Source organism: Odontomachus brunneus, unplaced genomic scaffold, assembly GCF_010583005.1.
Source record: "Odontomachus brunneus isolate Ranch 3 - 2012 unplaced genomic scaffold, Obru_v1 Obru_scaffold_093, whole genome shotgun sequence".
Taxonomy (NCBI): Eukaryota; Metazoa; Arthropoda; class Insecta; order Hymenoptera; family Formicidae; genus Odontomachus; species Odontomachus brunneus.
In genome coordinates this window covers 930,469-945,690 of record NW_022639543.1, presented here as the reverse complement: position 1 = coordinate 945,690, position 15,222 = coordinate 930,469, and the positions used below count along the sequence as shown (strand labels likewise).

Sequence of the window (15,222 nt, the reverse complement as noted above, 5' to 3'; positions counted from 1 at the left end):
ATATATATATATATATATATATATATATATATATATATATATATATATATATATAATATTTTATCTTTCTCATCAAAAAATACGACATGTTTACATATCTTTAGTATCTAAGATCATTAAGATCATTGGTTCCAGATATGGGACCTTTTTCCTCTCTTCCTCCTCAAATATATAATATTTTCAACATATATTATGACATCTACAACTTAAACTTATTACACTCTTTTTGTATTTCAACGTCTCTCTGGTACTTTTTAACTTAAAAAAAAAAATGAAAAAGGAAAGAAATAATCTCCGAAAAAGAAAAAGAGTTCTATACTTGTGAACTTCGTTCTTAAAGTCAGGTACATTTCAAATAAACTTGGTAAGTTATCTCTTTTGCAGGACTGTAAATTTTTTTTATATTACAAAACATTGTTCGTTGTGGTATTATTATAGACCATTAGAACAGAGTTCATAACAGAGTTCATCGAGTATAACAGTATTGTTAGATCATAGGCTGATAATGAGTATTAAGAAATAGTCACAGAATTGAAGTCGATATATTTACACGAGGTTTCACTGAACCACATATATTGGTCCTTTTTCAATATGATTAATCGTTTTTAATTGCCATAGTCGTCAAAGGTGCACTTTGCATGTACATGGACTCTGTATACATATTTTTGCATATGTGCATTTTCTTTAGTTACATTTTGTTTTATGTGTAAAGATATTTCGTTTAATTTGTAATTTTGTTTAATATGTATTTCGAATTTGTTTTATCTAATGTAATCCTACTAATAATCTATGAAGAAAATCTGTCTATTAATCCTCTATGGATTACGCAGATTAATCAATTTACAATTTTTACAAACATTCTTCATAAAGTCAGTTTCTACCGATTATTCAACAAAACCGGTGCGATAATGTCGAAATTGTTGTCGATATTCTCGAAGAACTCTGTTATGTTGAGGAAGATCGTTCGTCGTTGTGCCACATCTTAAGTACAGCCCATATAAACTGGCCATTAAGATCGTGGCTTACAAGCATATTTCGTGAAAGCACCTGAATTGGTGTTACGACTGAGAGGGTTTCTTGCGTCTTCCGAACAGGTTGCTCAACACGGAACTTCGCTTGTAGTCGCGATCTTTCCTATTACTGCCGGTGCTGTGCTCGCTCTCCGATCCACTCTCTGACGCTCTTCTGCCGTCCACTACTGTGATGTTAGGGGACGTTTGAGGAGCCGCTGGCGGTGCGACATAAGGCGGCAACGATGCCGGTCTGCCGGTGAATGTATTGTTCTGCTGCTGCATACCCTGTAAAAAAGTATGGCAGTGAGCCGCATTGCTCGAGTTTATAAAAAAAAGATGGATCTGCAATGTGTCAGCGAAGAGAGTAAGATCGGGAGCATACAGAAAAATTGTGTAAGCAGCAAAACTGAAGCAGTAAGCAAATTGATTATTCTGTAATCGATGATTCTTTTCAAGAATAATCGATTGGTCAATTTTTTTAGAGCTTAAGTTTTATTGTTTACGTTTTTTTGTGTCATCCACTTAAAACTTACCTGTCGAACGTTTATTGGTACATTTCCGTATGCTGTAACAAAAGAAAAATATGATTAAGAAATTCCCAGTTCGTCGATTTTATGTAACAAATTGGTGCAAAAAATTTAGTTAAAATTCACAGATATAAGTGTGCCATTGTTAGCGCACGCTAAATAGCTATATACAATTGTTATTGCCGACCACACTAATTGTAGAGTTAGTACCTGTTAAAAAATAAAAATATGGATATATCAGCAGAATGTAGTGTTAAATTGTAATCTTTTGAGCGCTTATAAATAGCAGAGTCTGTTAGTATTGGTACTTTATAAGACACGTGTTTCAATTAGAGATATATATGTATTACATATATATGTAATTCTCAATGCTTTGGCTTTGTATTCTTTGTTAAACTATCTTCAGAGATGGATATCTTTTTGCTAAAATACCGATACAGACGGGTAATGAAAGCGAAAGTGTAGATGGTTGCATGCGACTTTCGCATTATCGATCACGGAATGTTTTTTTAATGACTGACCAGGATCATGAGAAGTGTTCCATTGAGACATTCTGGTCGGCGGAGGGGCGCTCGATGGCAGAGGGGGTGCTAATTCTATAAAATGACGATGAATGTTCACGTGTTCACGGTCGAGTAGAATATTCCCGGTAAACACCAACTAACAGCAACATTACATCAACGTTACAATTTCTCATTTAACAATATAAGCAATATAACGTATTGTAAGTAACAGTTACATTGTTGACTGGGGAATTATAACATTGATGTAACATTGCTGTATCCAATGTTTTGATGTTTATTGGGTTCCTAAAGCCTTAGGTCTCTTTCTGAGACCTTCTATCGATTTGTATTAAATAATGTCGTCGTACCTTGATGTTGTGTAGAAAGCTCTACACTGCTTTGTCGATGCCATCCCTCGTTCGACGGATACTGTCCAGATCCATTGTGATTTAATGTCGCGCTACGTTGTTGGTAGACATTAGGTCTTCCTTGTTGCAAGTGATGTTCCGCGTCTACATAAAGCGTTTTAGGAAAATTCATTGTTGTCATTAAATTAGAAATTACAAAATATCTTACGATCGATTTTTTAATAGTAGTAGTTTAAACTTAGATTTAAGTTTACACTCTACTTAAACACATCAGAGACATTAGAACAGAGTTTAAACTACTACTAAAAAATTGGTCCTCAGTTATATTTGTATCATATTGTGCATCATCAGTTAAATTATCAGTACGTACCATTACGTCGGTATTGCACCATATTTTCTGAACTTGGTGTTCGTATAGGGACAGGCGGAGGAGCGCCTCTCGGCGGTATAGGTGGCTTGTCGGTTCCCAGCATCGCGGAATTTTGTTGATATTGGTCCCTCTGGGCAGCCAGTTGCTCCTGTTGTATCAGCTGCTGTTGTTGCTGTTGCGCGAGCAACTGTTGCTGTCTGTGCATCTGCAGAAATTCCGTCTGGGTTTGCGGTTCAGACCTCTGCGACGCCAGAAACTCGGCGTTCTGCGCGTCGTTGCGTCGCTGTTGATTCTGCCGGTGTTTCTGCAGAAATTCTATTTGCACCGAACTCGGCGAGTGCTGATTCCCCGCAGGATCGCGCCTGATCACAGAATTCTTGCGCTCCATCTCGGGTGTGGAAGTGTGGCTACTTCCGGTCGAGACGTTGTCATCCGCGTGGTCTAGCGACGCGTTTTGTAGCCTCTCCAAACTTTCTTGCTGTATTTTAATTCGGGAGATAGAAAGTGTACGAATTAATTTTCAGTTCTGGTTTTGTGGGATTTGGAGATAATCGAGATGACACGTGAACGATTAAAAATAATGATGAAAAATTAAAATATTGAATTTGTTTATCGTGCGAACCTTTTGAGACTCGTCGTAACTTAGCAGCTGTAGGCTTGGCGGCAGTTTTGCGTGGAAAGAGATTTTGTTAACCCAGTCTTCCATCTCTTGTGGGCTCGGCGCTAAGAATAAAAATTCCGAGCCGTCCGTGCACTTCAGCCGGAATACGTTCTTCTTTTTTGTGTAATCGTCTGCTTTCTCACATATGGCATTAAAAATGGTTATCGGGGCAGTAGCCGCTTTGCTTAATGAGAAATCCTCTATATCCTTGAAGAAGCACAGCAGTTGTCCACACAGTACTGAAATAATCGTAAAAAAAGTAGGTTTGCAAATGGAACTTTAGGTGTGTTTAATCTTACGAATAATTAATTACCGGTGTAGTATTGCTTCCATGATCGCACGGCTGCCTTTTTACCGGCACTTTGAAGCTCGTGTTTTCGCTCGAGAAGACCTTGAATCTCAACCGGCCGTAGGGCGTCCATGTTCTCCATCCGTTGCAGTTTCCTGAAGCTTTGCGTTCTTCGTCTGGTAGTGAAGCTCGGGGTTCGTTTTGGTTTTTTCGTATCAACTTTCATGCTCTCAGCCCTCTTGATATCCGAAGTCGCTGAAAGAAATCATACAGCAATTGATATGTTATATTTTGCTAATAATAACTTTTAATTGGGATCAAGATGATCCCAAATGGCCGTAAAAAAAAAAAAAAGAAATTATGTGACTACTCCCGGGTTAATTAAGAAATACCTACCTCGTCTTAATTTTTCACCAAACATGTGCGATATGCCATGCGGTTTCTGAGGTGTCGCAGATTCTGCTATTTCGGAAGCAGTAGCGCCCTTTAATGGCGATAATCTGATAAACATAAACCAGTGTCATTAATTTTTATATAATTCTATAAATAATTAATTTTTATATAATTAATAAAAAAAAATATATTGTGTGTGTGAAATAGTTTTAACAAATTTAAGATTTGAGTAAGATCTTAATGTTTACTTACATATTCACAGATTCATGTTCATCGACGGAGCCGTTAACTTCGTCGTGTTGCGTGCGATGAGAATTATCCAACAATCGTCTACGTTCCTCTTCACGTTTCCGTTCTTCTGTTATTCTCTGTACTTCTTTGCGTTTTCGTTCCTCGATCCTAGCACGTTCCACACGCTCTTTTTCCGCTTGACGAGCTGCGATTTCTGCTTCTTGTTGCTTTTGGAAAGCTTTTTCAAGCTACACAAATATTTATAATATTATACGCTTGCATTAAAAATAACCAAGTAAGATACTCAAAATAATCGAGTATTACCATCGTTATTCGCTTGAGTGCGCTGAATCTGTCTTCCTGCGCCTCTATAGTCTTCTCGAAATCATCGTGCTTCCTTATCAACTCTTCCACTTGTGGAATGCTCTCTCCGAATTTTCCATCCTGCAGCATCGGTTCCCTACTGACTATCCAGTTTTCTAGAGTCTCAGCATCTCTCTTGAATAGCTGCGTATCCAAATTTTGTTCATAAATGAGTCCCCTTTGCTGCCACGTGTCCTTTAAGATCTGCTGGCGTTGCTGCAATACTGATATCTTGTCCTCGATTTCCTTTGCCAAGAAATGCCCTTGCTCAATTAGCTCTTGGCCGGTCTTGTAGAACTTCTCGAAGGCTTCATGACGCGTGTCAATTTCCGACTTGTACTCATTGTGCCTGGATATCAGTGCCTCGGCGCCGGGAACGTCCCGTGCTAACTCCGGTGCCGTCACCTTGGCCACCATCTCGTTTATCCAGGACATCAGTTCCCTGTATTCGCCCAGATACGCCTGTAATTGTTCAGCTTGGGCCAGTTTGCTTCCTCTCTGCGCTGCTTTTTCCAGCAATTCGCCCCAGGCATTTTCTGCTTCCTGATGTTTCACGTCGATGTGTATACGTGCGTCTGGGAACAGCTCGATCAACCTGGACGCTTCTACCATTAGACATTCCACTTGCTCCTTCACAGCCGCTAGATCGGTCTCAAATCCTTGATGCTTCCTCACCAACGCCTGAATCGTTTCCAGATCGTGGCCGTAGCCATCTGAACTGAGGGTGGCTTCTTTCTCCTGTATCCAAGAGATCGTCTCATCGGCCGTTCTGTCAAACATATGAACTTGCTTGGCACCCGCCAATGCCTCTTGTCGAGCGTTCGCTAATTCTTTTAGGTCCTCCCACTGTTGTTTTGTCTCGTCGATTTTTACAAGTATTTTGCTTTTCTCCGGATTGTTCTGCTCTATCAGTCTTTGACCAGCATCGAGCACGGCCGATACGCGACCTTCGCTGGTCGTTAAACCGGCTAAGAAGTTGTCGAATATCTGGATCAGCAGTTCCACGTGTTCTACATCGCGTCCATAGTCCTCCGATGCAGCGACCGTTGTTTGATCTCCAATCCATTCGATTACCTCGTCTGCCTGCCTAATAAATTTGTAGAACTTTTCGCTCTCCGATAATCTCTGCAATCGATGTTCCTTCAGTTTCTGCAACTCTTTGAACTTCATCTCGATATCCGCTTGTTTTTGTGCGATATTCTTACTGTCGAAATGATGCCTCTCCACTAGACCATGTGAAAGCTTCTTCAAGTTGTCAATCGTATTCTCGAAACCGGACAAATCGCGCTCGATGCCCTCTAATTTCTTCAATAAAGACTGAACGGAGTCTTCGTCCTTGCCGTGATCGTTTGACGTTAGTTGTGGATGTTTCTCCCTGATCCACTGTTCAGCTTCCGCGGCTTCCGCGTAAAACATTTGCGATTCTACAGCGTCAAGCAATCTCAATTTTCTGACACTCGCCAAGTCTCGTAGGTGTGATAATTTTTGTTGTAATTCCTGGGACAACTTTTCAATCTTGTCTGCCGCGAAATGTCCACTTCTGATCATCACGGTTGCTCTACTAACCAAAGAAGCTACCACAGGCTCTCTGGACAATAGTTCCGCCTCTAATGCATGGTGTTTTTTCTGTAATCGTTGCACTGTTGTCAGGGAGTTCCCCAAATCGTTGCTCGCAGCCAACGGTTCTTTCTCCGACAGCCAATGCAGCTCATCCTCAACGTCTCTCGCGAATTGATGCAGTAACTTCGCATCCTCCAAATTATCCCTGCGTATTTGTATCGGTTCCTGAAGACTATGGTACCTGTTGATCGTAACTAACGCTCTGTCCTGAATCTCGTCACACATGAAATGATTCGATTTCTGGAAACTTGCGGCGGTATCTTTAATGTATTCACACGCCTCGTTGTGACCTAGTACGTCATTCTCCAGGTTAGTATGTCTCTTCAGTAAATTCGCCACGCTCGAGAGATCCTTGCCATGATCTTCCGATTGCAACTGAGTCTCTACCTCATCCATCCACGTCTCGAACTCGTCCAGACTACGGCCGAACAGTAAGGCCTGGTATGCGTCGTTCAGCCGGTTCTTCTTCAGCTCACTAGTCTCCTGTAAGAGACGCCACTGCGCTTCCAAGTCGTCCAAACGTTCCTGTATCTCCTTTGAGGCATAGTGATCCTCTTCAATAAGGGCCTCGCCTTCGTTGACCACTGCACTGATTCTACCCTTGTTCGCCATCAGTTCACTCTCAAATGCGGCGTGTTTCTGAATCTTGCTCTGCAGATTCGAGGAGTCCCTGTAATTCTCATCACTCGCTACCTGCTGTTTTTGATGTAGCCAGCCTTCCACTTCGTATATGTTTCTGAGAAACTGATGTAAATGGTGGCTCTCCAGTAGCTTTCTTCTTCTGGCTGTCGCGCTGTTCTTTAACTTGTCTCTTCTGCTGCAGACCGAGTTGAGCCGTTGCTTTATTATGTTTGCATCCGCGTGTTGCTGCGACAGGATATCGTTGGCGAATTTCTCCAGCTCCTCGATGCGTCCCATTTGAGACGCCAACATTTTCTCGAATTCCTCGTGCTTACGCAGCAACGTCTCGACACCCGACAGCGAATCGCCGAGATCGTCATTATTGAGGAAAGCTTCTTTTGTTGCTAGCCAGCTGTCAGCTTGATCGGCTTGTTCCTTGAATAGCTGCAACTGATGTGCTTGTGTTAATTTTTGTCTACGATCATCCCACGCGTGTACTAAAGTTTGTCTGAGTTCCTCCAAATGCTCGAGATTGTCTTTGACGTCCTCGTCGATCGACAGGAGCTTCTGGCCATGTTCCTTCAAACCCTTGAATATATCTTGTCGACCATCGATCTCCGCTTTCCTCTCTTGGTGTAATTCCAGCACAGCCTCGGCTTCGGATATGGTAGTCGGTGGTTCGGACTCGTCCATACGTTTGATAGTGTCGACCACCCAAATGTCTAATTCGTGTAGGTCAGCTTGGAACTTGTGCAACGTGTAGGCTCGATTGAGAGCATCACGACGATGTCGGGTTAGCCGCTGCAGATCATCCCAATTGGATTGAAGCTCGGATAGTATCCCATTTATTTCCGGCGCCTTATCCGGATACTTGTGTGACAAGTTTCGCGCTTCCGTTCTGTGCTCTTTCAATTTACCTTCTATAGCAGTCATGTCTCGTTCCATAGCCTCCTGCTTCCTCTGCAACTGTTCGACGGCAGGTAAATCTTTCCCCGTGTCGCTCGTGTTCATAGCCACAGATTTCTCAATAACTCTTTGGCTCGTGTCGTCGATATCTCGGTTGAAAAGATGGATTTCCAACGCACCCGCCAACGTTTCGCGATATGTACTCAGCGCGCCTTGCAATCCTTTCCATTTATTATTAAAGTTATCGCGACGTTGTTGAATCGTCTTCGATTCGTTATCGCGACCCTGTTTTATAAGCTTGTCTGCCAAAGCATTGATCGTCTTTATTCTGGAATCATCCACTCGCATGTCGCTGTCTACATCATCAAGTTTCCTCTGAAGACTCAAGCAGTGTTCGTAATCTTTTCCGGTATCGCCAGCTTGAACCATCATTTCCTTGTCTCTGATCCAGGCTTCAATTTTCTCCACTTGATTATTAAATTCCAAGATATCCTGGGCTTCTTCCAAACCTCTGCCTCGATTTCCAGATTCTAGCAGTAACTTTCTCCAGGATGCATGCAAATATTCCAGTTGCTGATGGATTTCCGCGCTCGCCGGATGCTTCTGCGCCAGTAACGTCTCTCCTTTCGCTTTGATTTCCTCGATTCTGCCTTGATTCGCTGCCAGCTCGGCTTGGAACGCCTGGTGTTTCTGCAGTTTCTTGATCTTGTCTTCCAGGCTGGATACTTCGCCCTTCGATGCTTCCGCTTCCAGTTTTTTCTGCTTCTCGCCTATCCATGATTCAGCCTCGCCCACGTCCCTCACGAACTGAGCGTGTAACAGACTGGCCTCTAATCGTTTTCTTCGCGCGTCACACAAGTCTCGAATCCTCGCGCGTCTTTGCACAACCTCGCTCAGTCTTTTGGCGATCGTTGGCGAGTCGAAATGATTCTGCGCCAACAGCTTGTCCCCATGTTCCTGCAGAGCCGTCAGCTTTTCTTCGTGCGTGACCAGCAGCTTCTCAAATTCGTTGTGTTTCTTCACTTGCGCGTCCACCTCTTCGACTGAAACCCCAAAGTTGTCGCCGCTCAGCGCGGCCTCTTGAGTACTGGACAGATTGTCGAGCTGTTTGGCATCTCGTAAAAAAAAGTGCAAATCGATTAGTTGATCCAAGTGCACCTTTTTCTGTTGCCAAGCGGTGTGCAGCTTCTGTCGCTCGTCCAACAGTTGATTGCACTTCTCTTCGACCTCCTATGAAATATATCATTATCATTAACAGATACACTTTGAAATAGTAAAGTACATATTGGATTATGTAATAATTCAGGATTTTTCAGGCAAGATCAAATAATTATATTTTTATGTCGTTATACTTTTATGAAACGATGTATATGGCAGGAGATCCTAAACGGCGTACACATTGTTTCATAAAATTATGATATAAAAATACAATACGTTTCATTTTATCTAAAAGATCCGAAATTATTTATTACATAACTGAATAGATAGAGCAACTCACCGTAGCGGCATAGTGACCAGTCTGCACCATCGCCTCCCCGAGATCCAGCACCGAGCCGAAACTGTCTTCTCTCGCTTCAATTTCTCCTTTCAGAGCCTCATGCTCTGCCTTTAAGGTTTGTGCGCTGGCTGCGTCTCGAACCTTCTCCTCCGTCGACATCGTAGCGCGGAGTCCCGCTGCCCAATTCATCAAGTCTCTTACCTAAGTATTCCTCTCGTTAGTTGAAAGTAATGTGAAATGTAAAGCGTTAAAGCAAGAAGAGATACCTGAGTAAAAAATCGTTGCAGATCGCAACTAGCCTGCAATTGATCTCTCCGATGAGCAGATCTTTCCTTCAGTTCTTCCCAGTGATCAACAACGATATGTTGTTGTTGTTGGATATGCACAGCATTGTTTCCAGGATAATGAGCTTGTAATCTGGACGCATCCTCCACTAAGACCTGCAGCTGAGCCTCCAATGCGACCAGGTCGTTCTCGAATCCCTCATGTCGCCTAATCAACGCCAGAACAGAATTTAAATCACGACCCAGATCTTCCGGTAATGCAGCTTCCTTCTCTTGTATCCGTGACAGCGCATCCGCTACATCGCGATGAAACCGATGAATTTCGCCAGCCGCTTGTAATCGCTGCTCACGATTTCGAATAAGACCCAGTAAATGTTGCCATGATTCTCTGATAACAAATAATACCCGATAGTTATTAATTTAATTAATAATTATCTCGGAATTATTTAATCGAAGAAAACCTCGATTTTGAGATCATAAAGTTTACAGAAGTTTCAGAAAAAATTTAAGATATAAAAAAATAAGAATACAAAAGTACCAAGTTTTAAAAAATAAAACAGTCGTGCATGAAAGTGCGAAAGACAAATAAGCTTCAAATTGTGATATAATAATACTTATATACAACTTATCAGTGAGTGCGTCTGAGTAATCAAACGTATACTCACTGCATTATCGCGTGTTGATCTCGTACTTGAAGTACTGGATCGTCTTCGTCGTGTCTGTGTTGAATGTGCAGAAAGAATGTTAGCGTCCCAACACCGAAAGAAAAAAAGTAGATTTGTGTATACAAAAGATATCAAAAAGTTTGGTTTGATTTTCTGCGTACTTCGGCTACCTTCTAGATAAAGATATACTAATGCTATTAGATATTGCTGAATTACACACAACAACGATTACTTGCTTGATGAATAATGTTTCCATTGAACGCAATAATGTAAAATTTGATTTAAAAATCAAACCAAATTTTTTTTCTAATCTAATATATAATCTCTCTGTACCATTATATTAATTTACATCCATTACACCATCTTGTTAATTTATTACGTGCAAAGATACTAATGTTCTATGAAGACCGTAAAGAGATATTCAAACATCAGAGATAAAGATAGCAAAGGAAGATAAGAATTTATCGTTGATCATTCGTTAGCTATAAATTTACCCTAATTGCTCTTGACGTTTCTCGATGTCCTGGATGTAAGGACTCTCATTCGCAATGAGTTTTCTAGCTAGGTCTTCGCACTGATTGAATCTCTCGGAGCCAGCCTCTATTCGATGTTTGAAGTCATTGAATTTCGCTTGCAGTATCAGCAGGTGCTCGTAATCCTGCCCGTAATCCTCTGATGCGGCTGCCTGTTCTTGCTCTTTGATCCATTGCTCCAATTCCCTACTTTCTAGGAAATATTCATGACGATACATGCTCTCCATTAAACGTTGTTGTCTAACAGTAGCCAGCCGTTGCAGAGCGCGTATTTGTTGGACGATCGCTTGTTGCTTGTTCGCTATTGCCTTGCTGTCAGGATGCTTCGAGTTTATCATTGTGGCAGCGGTGTGTCCCATTTCGGTCACGATGCCGTTGTATGTGTCTAATTCGAGTTCCACAGCCTGTAAACAATAAGAAATGAAAAGTTAAAATCCTCCAGTAAAAATTACGTACTAACGAAATTTCAACGAACGCATGATATATAAGGTTGGTGCAAAAAGCTTGTCAATTAAAATGAAAAACGAAAGTATTTAATTTCGAAGAAGTAATAGTAAGAATAATATAAACAACATCGGTAATTCGGTAATTTTTTTAATTTAGACAACTAAGGACTTTTTATTTTCTTTTTAATATCTAAATTTCCTACGGAAATTTACTAAAAAAAATAATAAATATTTTGCATTAATCTATAGATGGATGCTAAAGTTATAAAAAAAAAATATTTTTCTTTGTTTCATCAATACTTTGTTTTATGTATGTAGAAGTACCTTGTGCTTCGTTAGTAGTTTCGTGGCGGCATCACGATCTCTACCGTAATCGGTTGAACTCAACACGTCGTTCTTCTCGTTAAGCCAGCTCTCAACCTCGCCAGCCTCGAAGAAGAATTCTTGCGCTTTTAGAGACAAGTCCAATGCTTTGCTACGGTCTCCTGCTTTATCTTGCAAGTCTTTCCATGCATCATCCAGGACATCGCAGAGTTCTTGGATCTAGTCAAATCATATACGATCAATTATTTATTGTCCTCTAATAGCTAATTTATTACATTAATGATTAATGAAATAACTTGTCGCTGTTTTCGAAAGCTCAGTTGCTCGGCGTCATCAAGGGAAATATCAGTGATGCTGACTCTGCCCAGAGTATTGTTGTTGTGGCAAAAGTATCAGCTTGCATGCAAAAACATATAAACTACAAATCTTCTACACACTTCACGATTCCTGACGCTTATTGATTGGGATATTTAAACAAAGTGACAAAATTAGAAAGCTTGTAACTAAAATTATATAATTCATATATTAGTGGTTGATAATATAACTTTTATAACTTGAAAACTACAAAATGTGTGGGTGAAATTGTATTAAATAAATTATATTTAAAATACTCGTTCAGTTGGTATACCTGCGTAAAATAACAAAAACATTTTGATATAAACGACTTTCAATACACAGACAAACTTCTTTCAGCAAATTTAAAAGTTGGAGGAAAATATATTATAAAATTTCATTATGCAATTTTTACATGTAAAACTGTGTTGCTTGTATATATAATATTAATTTATGTGAAAGATCGCACATCTTGAAAGGAGTTTCCACCTTTCAAGAATCAACAAAATTACACACAGGGATAGTCTGTAATTAAAAAAAATTACACTACAGCCTCTGTTAAACCTATAAAAATAATTATTCGTTAATTACGTGAGATAGGACGTGATCGCTAACGTATAATTAACAGAGAAAAGCGATAGGCATTTTTTTACAACATTTCTCATGCATCTGTGTCCACCTTACCTCCGTAGACCCAGTATTCTTCGGAACGCTCCAGCTGTGCAAAAATCATAATTTCTTACTCCATTCTCACGTGAGCTAATCGTCATCGTGCGAGTTTACGAGAAAAAGACCGATTGTTTCGTGAAGAAGCTCTCATGATTTACCTTCTTTCTTTCCGGGTGCGCCTGATCGATGAGCGTCTGCCCAGAAGCCAGTGTCTTGTCTATCATGGGCTGGTGACCGGCGATCTCTGCCTCCAGTTTCTTGTGCTTCTTGTGCAAGGTCTGTGCTTGGTGCAAGTTCTGTCCAAGAGTTGTCGAGGATGCTTGCGGTAAATGGTCCTTGATCCATTGCAGCTCTGCGTCCAATTCGAAGCCGAATTTGTGGAAACGCAAACTTTCCTCCAGTGCTTCTCGTCGTTTCTTAGCGGGCTCTTTCAGGCTACGGAATCTGTGAATTACACAATCAATTGTATACGCATATCCCTTTCTCGTCAACAAAATGATTTAATTATCAAACATTTAAGTCGTAAACATTAAGATTATAAATATCAAAGAACAAATCAATTTCAACATACTTCTTCTGCGTGGCTTGACTACTTTTCAGGATATTCACTGCGTCAAAGTGACCCTCGTGTGCCATCTCTTGACCCATGGCTACGAGGTCGTCCACTTTCTGCTCCCACTGGCACATGTCGCTCTCCAGAGTCTGGTGTTTCTTCAATAACTCTTTGCAGCTGCGCAAGTCCGCACCGACTTGTTTACTCTGCAAACAACTCTCAATCTCTTCCAGCTTCAATCTGGCATCTTCCATGGTGCGATTATATCCGTGTTGCGAGGCTGCTTGTCGTAATCTGCGACCTTTTTCTAGTGATAATGCCACTAGTTGATCCCATTGATTATTTAGGTCCTTCAATGTCTCTCCGACATCATCTGATCTATAATTCTCTTCGGATATCAACGCTTTGCCAGCCTTATTGACTGCTCTCAGTTGTCCTTCATTGGCGCGTAATTCCCGTTCGAAGGCCTCGTGTTTCTGCAGTTTGCGTTCGAGATTATTTAAATCACGGTAACTTTCGTCGGCCGCGGTTTTCATCTTGTCACCCAACCAGTCGCGCAAGTCATCCACTTCGGCTGAGAACTGCTGGTAATGTTCGGATGCTTTCAAGGCTGCTCTTCGGCGCTGAGCGGCGTCTTTCACTGCCATGCGACGCGCTAGTACTTGGTTTCTTCTTTCGTTGATACTGGATATAAAAAATTATATCTATATAGCTGATGCGAAATTGAGTTTCTTTAACATGTCAAGGTAAAGCTACAATCACCAACAAACAAATATAACTAAATGCGGATTTGACCTTCTTTAATACTTACTAATCTTTATCATAATGGTTGTGAGCGATCAATTTGTCGGCAGTATCACTGAACGCCTTCAATCTGTCATCTTGCGCGTGCAGAGTATTCTCAAATTTGCCATGTTGCTTCAGTAATGCTTCGACGTCATCCAGAGATTCTCCCAAATCTGTGAACTCGAGAAAAGCCTCATGAGAGCTGGTAGTAGCTTCAATTTGATCTGCTTCCCGATTAAATTGCTGCAATTCCAAGCATTGTCGTAGCCATTCCTCCTTGGCCATCCAGTCGGATGTCACAGCTGAATACAATCCGTTTAGCTTGTCCAGACGTTCGCGCACATCCGCCAAGCTCTGGTTGCGACGCAACAATTGGTTACCGAGGTCTTCAACTTCACGGAATCTGCAAGTGCAACAATTATCTTAGCAAACTGATTAATTTTTGGCACGTTTATTTTTTGCTGCTCAGTTTGGCATATGAGGTCTATAAGACCCAATAACTTTGCTAATGTATTCTTACATAAATATTTACAAATGTGCTTACCTAATGTTCAGATGTTATAGTTTTGAGTACACAAAAGATAAATTAAAAAAATTTGTCGCAATTATTGTTTTTAATATAGATAATTTAAGGTATAATGTAATTAAAATTAAGGTATAAGATGATGATAATTCTACACAGAAAGAAGTAGAAAATATTTTGCATACTTGAAGAAAATAATTCTATATTTATATTTGTAATAATTCAATATTTAAATTTAGAATCTTACTTTTTTTTTTAGCAATTTGATGCGTGAATGCTAAACTGAAGTTAATTCGAGAATCTTATTCAGATATTAAATTATTAATATCTGAAAAGAGTATGTGTTTTATCTTTGTGTATACATATATATTCTAGAATTTTTCAGTATGATTAATTGCAAGTATGATAATATAAATACGTACTCGTCTTCTTTGGTACGTATTTCTTCTCCGAGTTCCATGTGCTGTTTCTTGAGCTGTTCGGCCGTAGCGACGTCTCTCACGGGCTCTTCAGCTTTCATCGTTTCTTGTATGTCCGTGGCCCAGTTGATCAAGTTCTTCGAGCTGTTCATGAATATCTGTTGACCAACTGCGTCTTCTAAACGGGATCTTCGTTCTTTGGCCTTCGTTTGGACTTTGTTCCAAAGCTCCTTAATCTCGTTTTGTCTTGCGTTGACATTATTGAGTTCATGTGGGTATGAATTTTTTACGCTATTCGCTAACAAATCTACTTTTCGCACCTAT

General features: G+C 40.6%; 1 protein-coding gene across 6 annotated transcripts in view; it reads right to left on the bottom strand.

Moving 5' to 3' along the window:
- Positions 1 to 172: 172 nt before the first annotated feature.
- LOC116848367 (spectrin beta chain, non-erythrocytic 2) overlaps positions 173 to 15,222 on the bottom strand; it is a 71,121-nt gene continuing 56,071 nt past the window's right edge. For 3 of the 6 annotated variants that reach the window (XM_032824358.1, XM_032824359.1, XM_032824354.1), the window contains exons 7-25: positions 14,902 to 15,218; positions 13,982 to 14,359; positions 13,189 to 13,854; positions 12,776 to 13,061; positions 11,616 to 11,834; positions 10,807 to 11,249; positions 10,313 to 10,366; positions 9,630 to 10,035; positions 9,364 to 9,564; positions 4,680 to 9,095; positions 4,377 to 4,603; positions 4,128 to 4,231; positions 3,756 to 3,986; positions 3,404 to 3,681; positions 2,782 to 3,259; positions 2,412 to 2,555; positions 2,062 to 2,136; positions 1,547 to 1,578; positions 173 to 1,298 (exon numbers count right to left, since the gene is read on the bottom strand). In XM_032824358.1, the coding sequence (XP_032680249.1) occupies positions 1,059 to 1,298; positions 1,547 to 1,578; positions 2,062 to 2,136; positions 2,412 to 2,555; positions 2,782 to 3,259; positions 3,404 to 3,681; positions 3,756 to 3,986; positions 4,128 to 4,231; positions 4,377 to 4,603; positions 4,680 to 9,095; positions 9,364 to 9,564; positions 9,630 to 10,035; positions 10,313 to 10,366; positions 10,807 to 11,249; positions 11,616 to 11,834; positions 12,776 to 13,061; positions 13,189 to 13,854; positions 13,982 to 14,359; positions 14,902 to 15,218 (9,195 nt within the window). In that variant the 3' untranslated portion in view covers positions 173 to 1,058. The remainder of the gene's footprint in view (positions 1,299 to 1,546; positions 1,579 to 2,061; positions 2,137 to 2,411; positions 2,556 to 2,781; positions 3,260 to 3,403; positions 3,682 to 3,755; positions 3,987 to 4,127; positions 4,232 to 4,376; positions 4,604 to 4,679; positions 9,096 to 9,363; positions 9,565 to 9,629; positions 10,036 to 10,312; positions 10,367 to 10,806; positions 11,250 to 11,615; positions 11,835 to 12,775; positions 13,062 to 13,188; positions 13,855 to 13,981; positions 14,360 to 14,901; positions 15,219 to 15,222) is intronic. The other 3 variants (XM_032824353.1, XM_032824356.1, XM_032824357.1) reach the window with 3 other exon arrangements.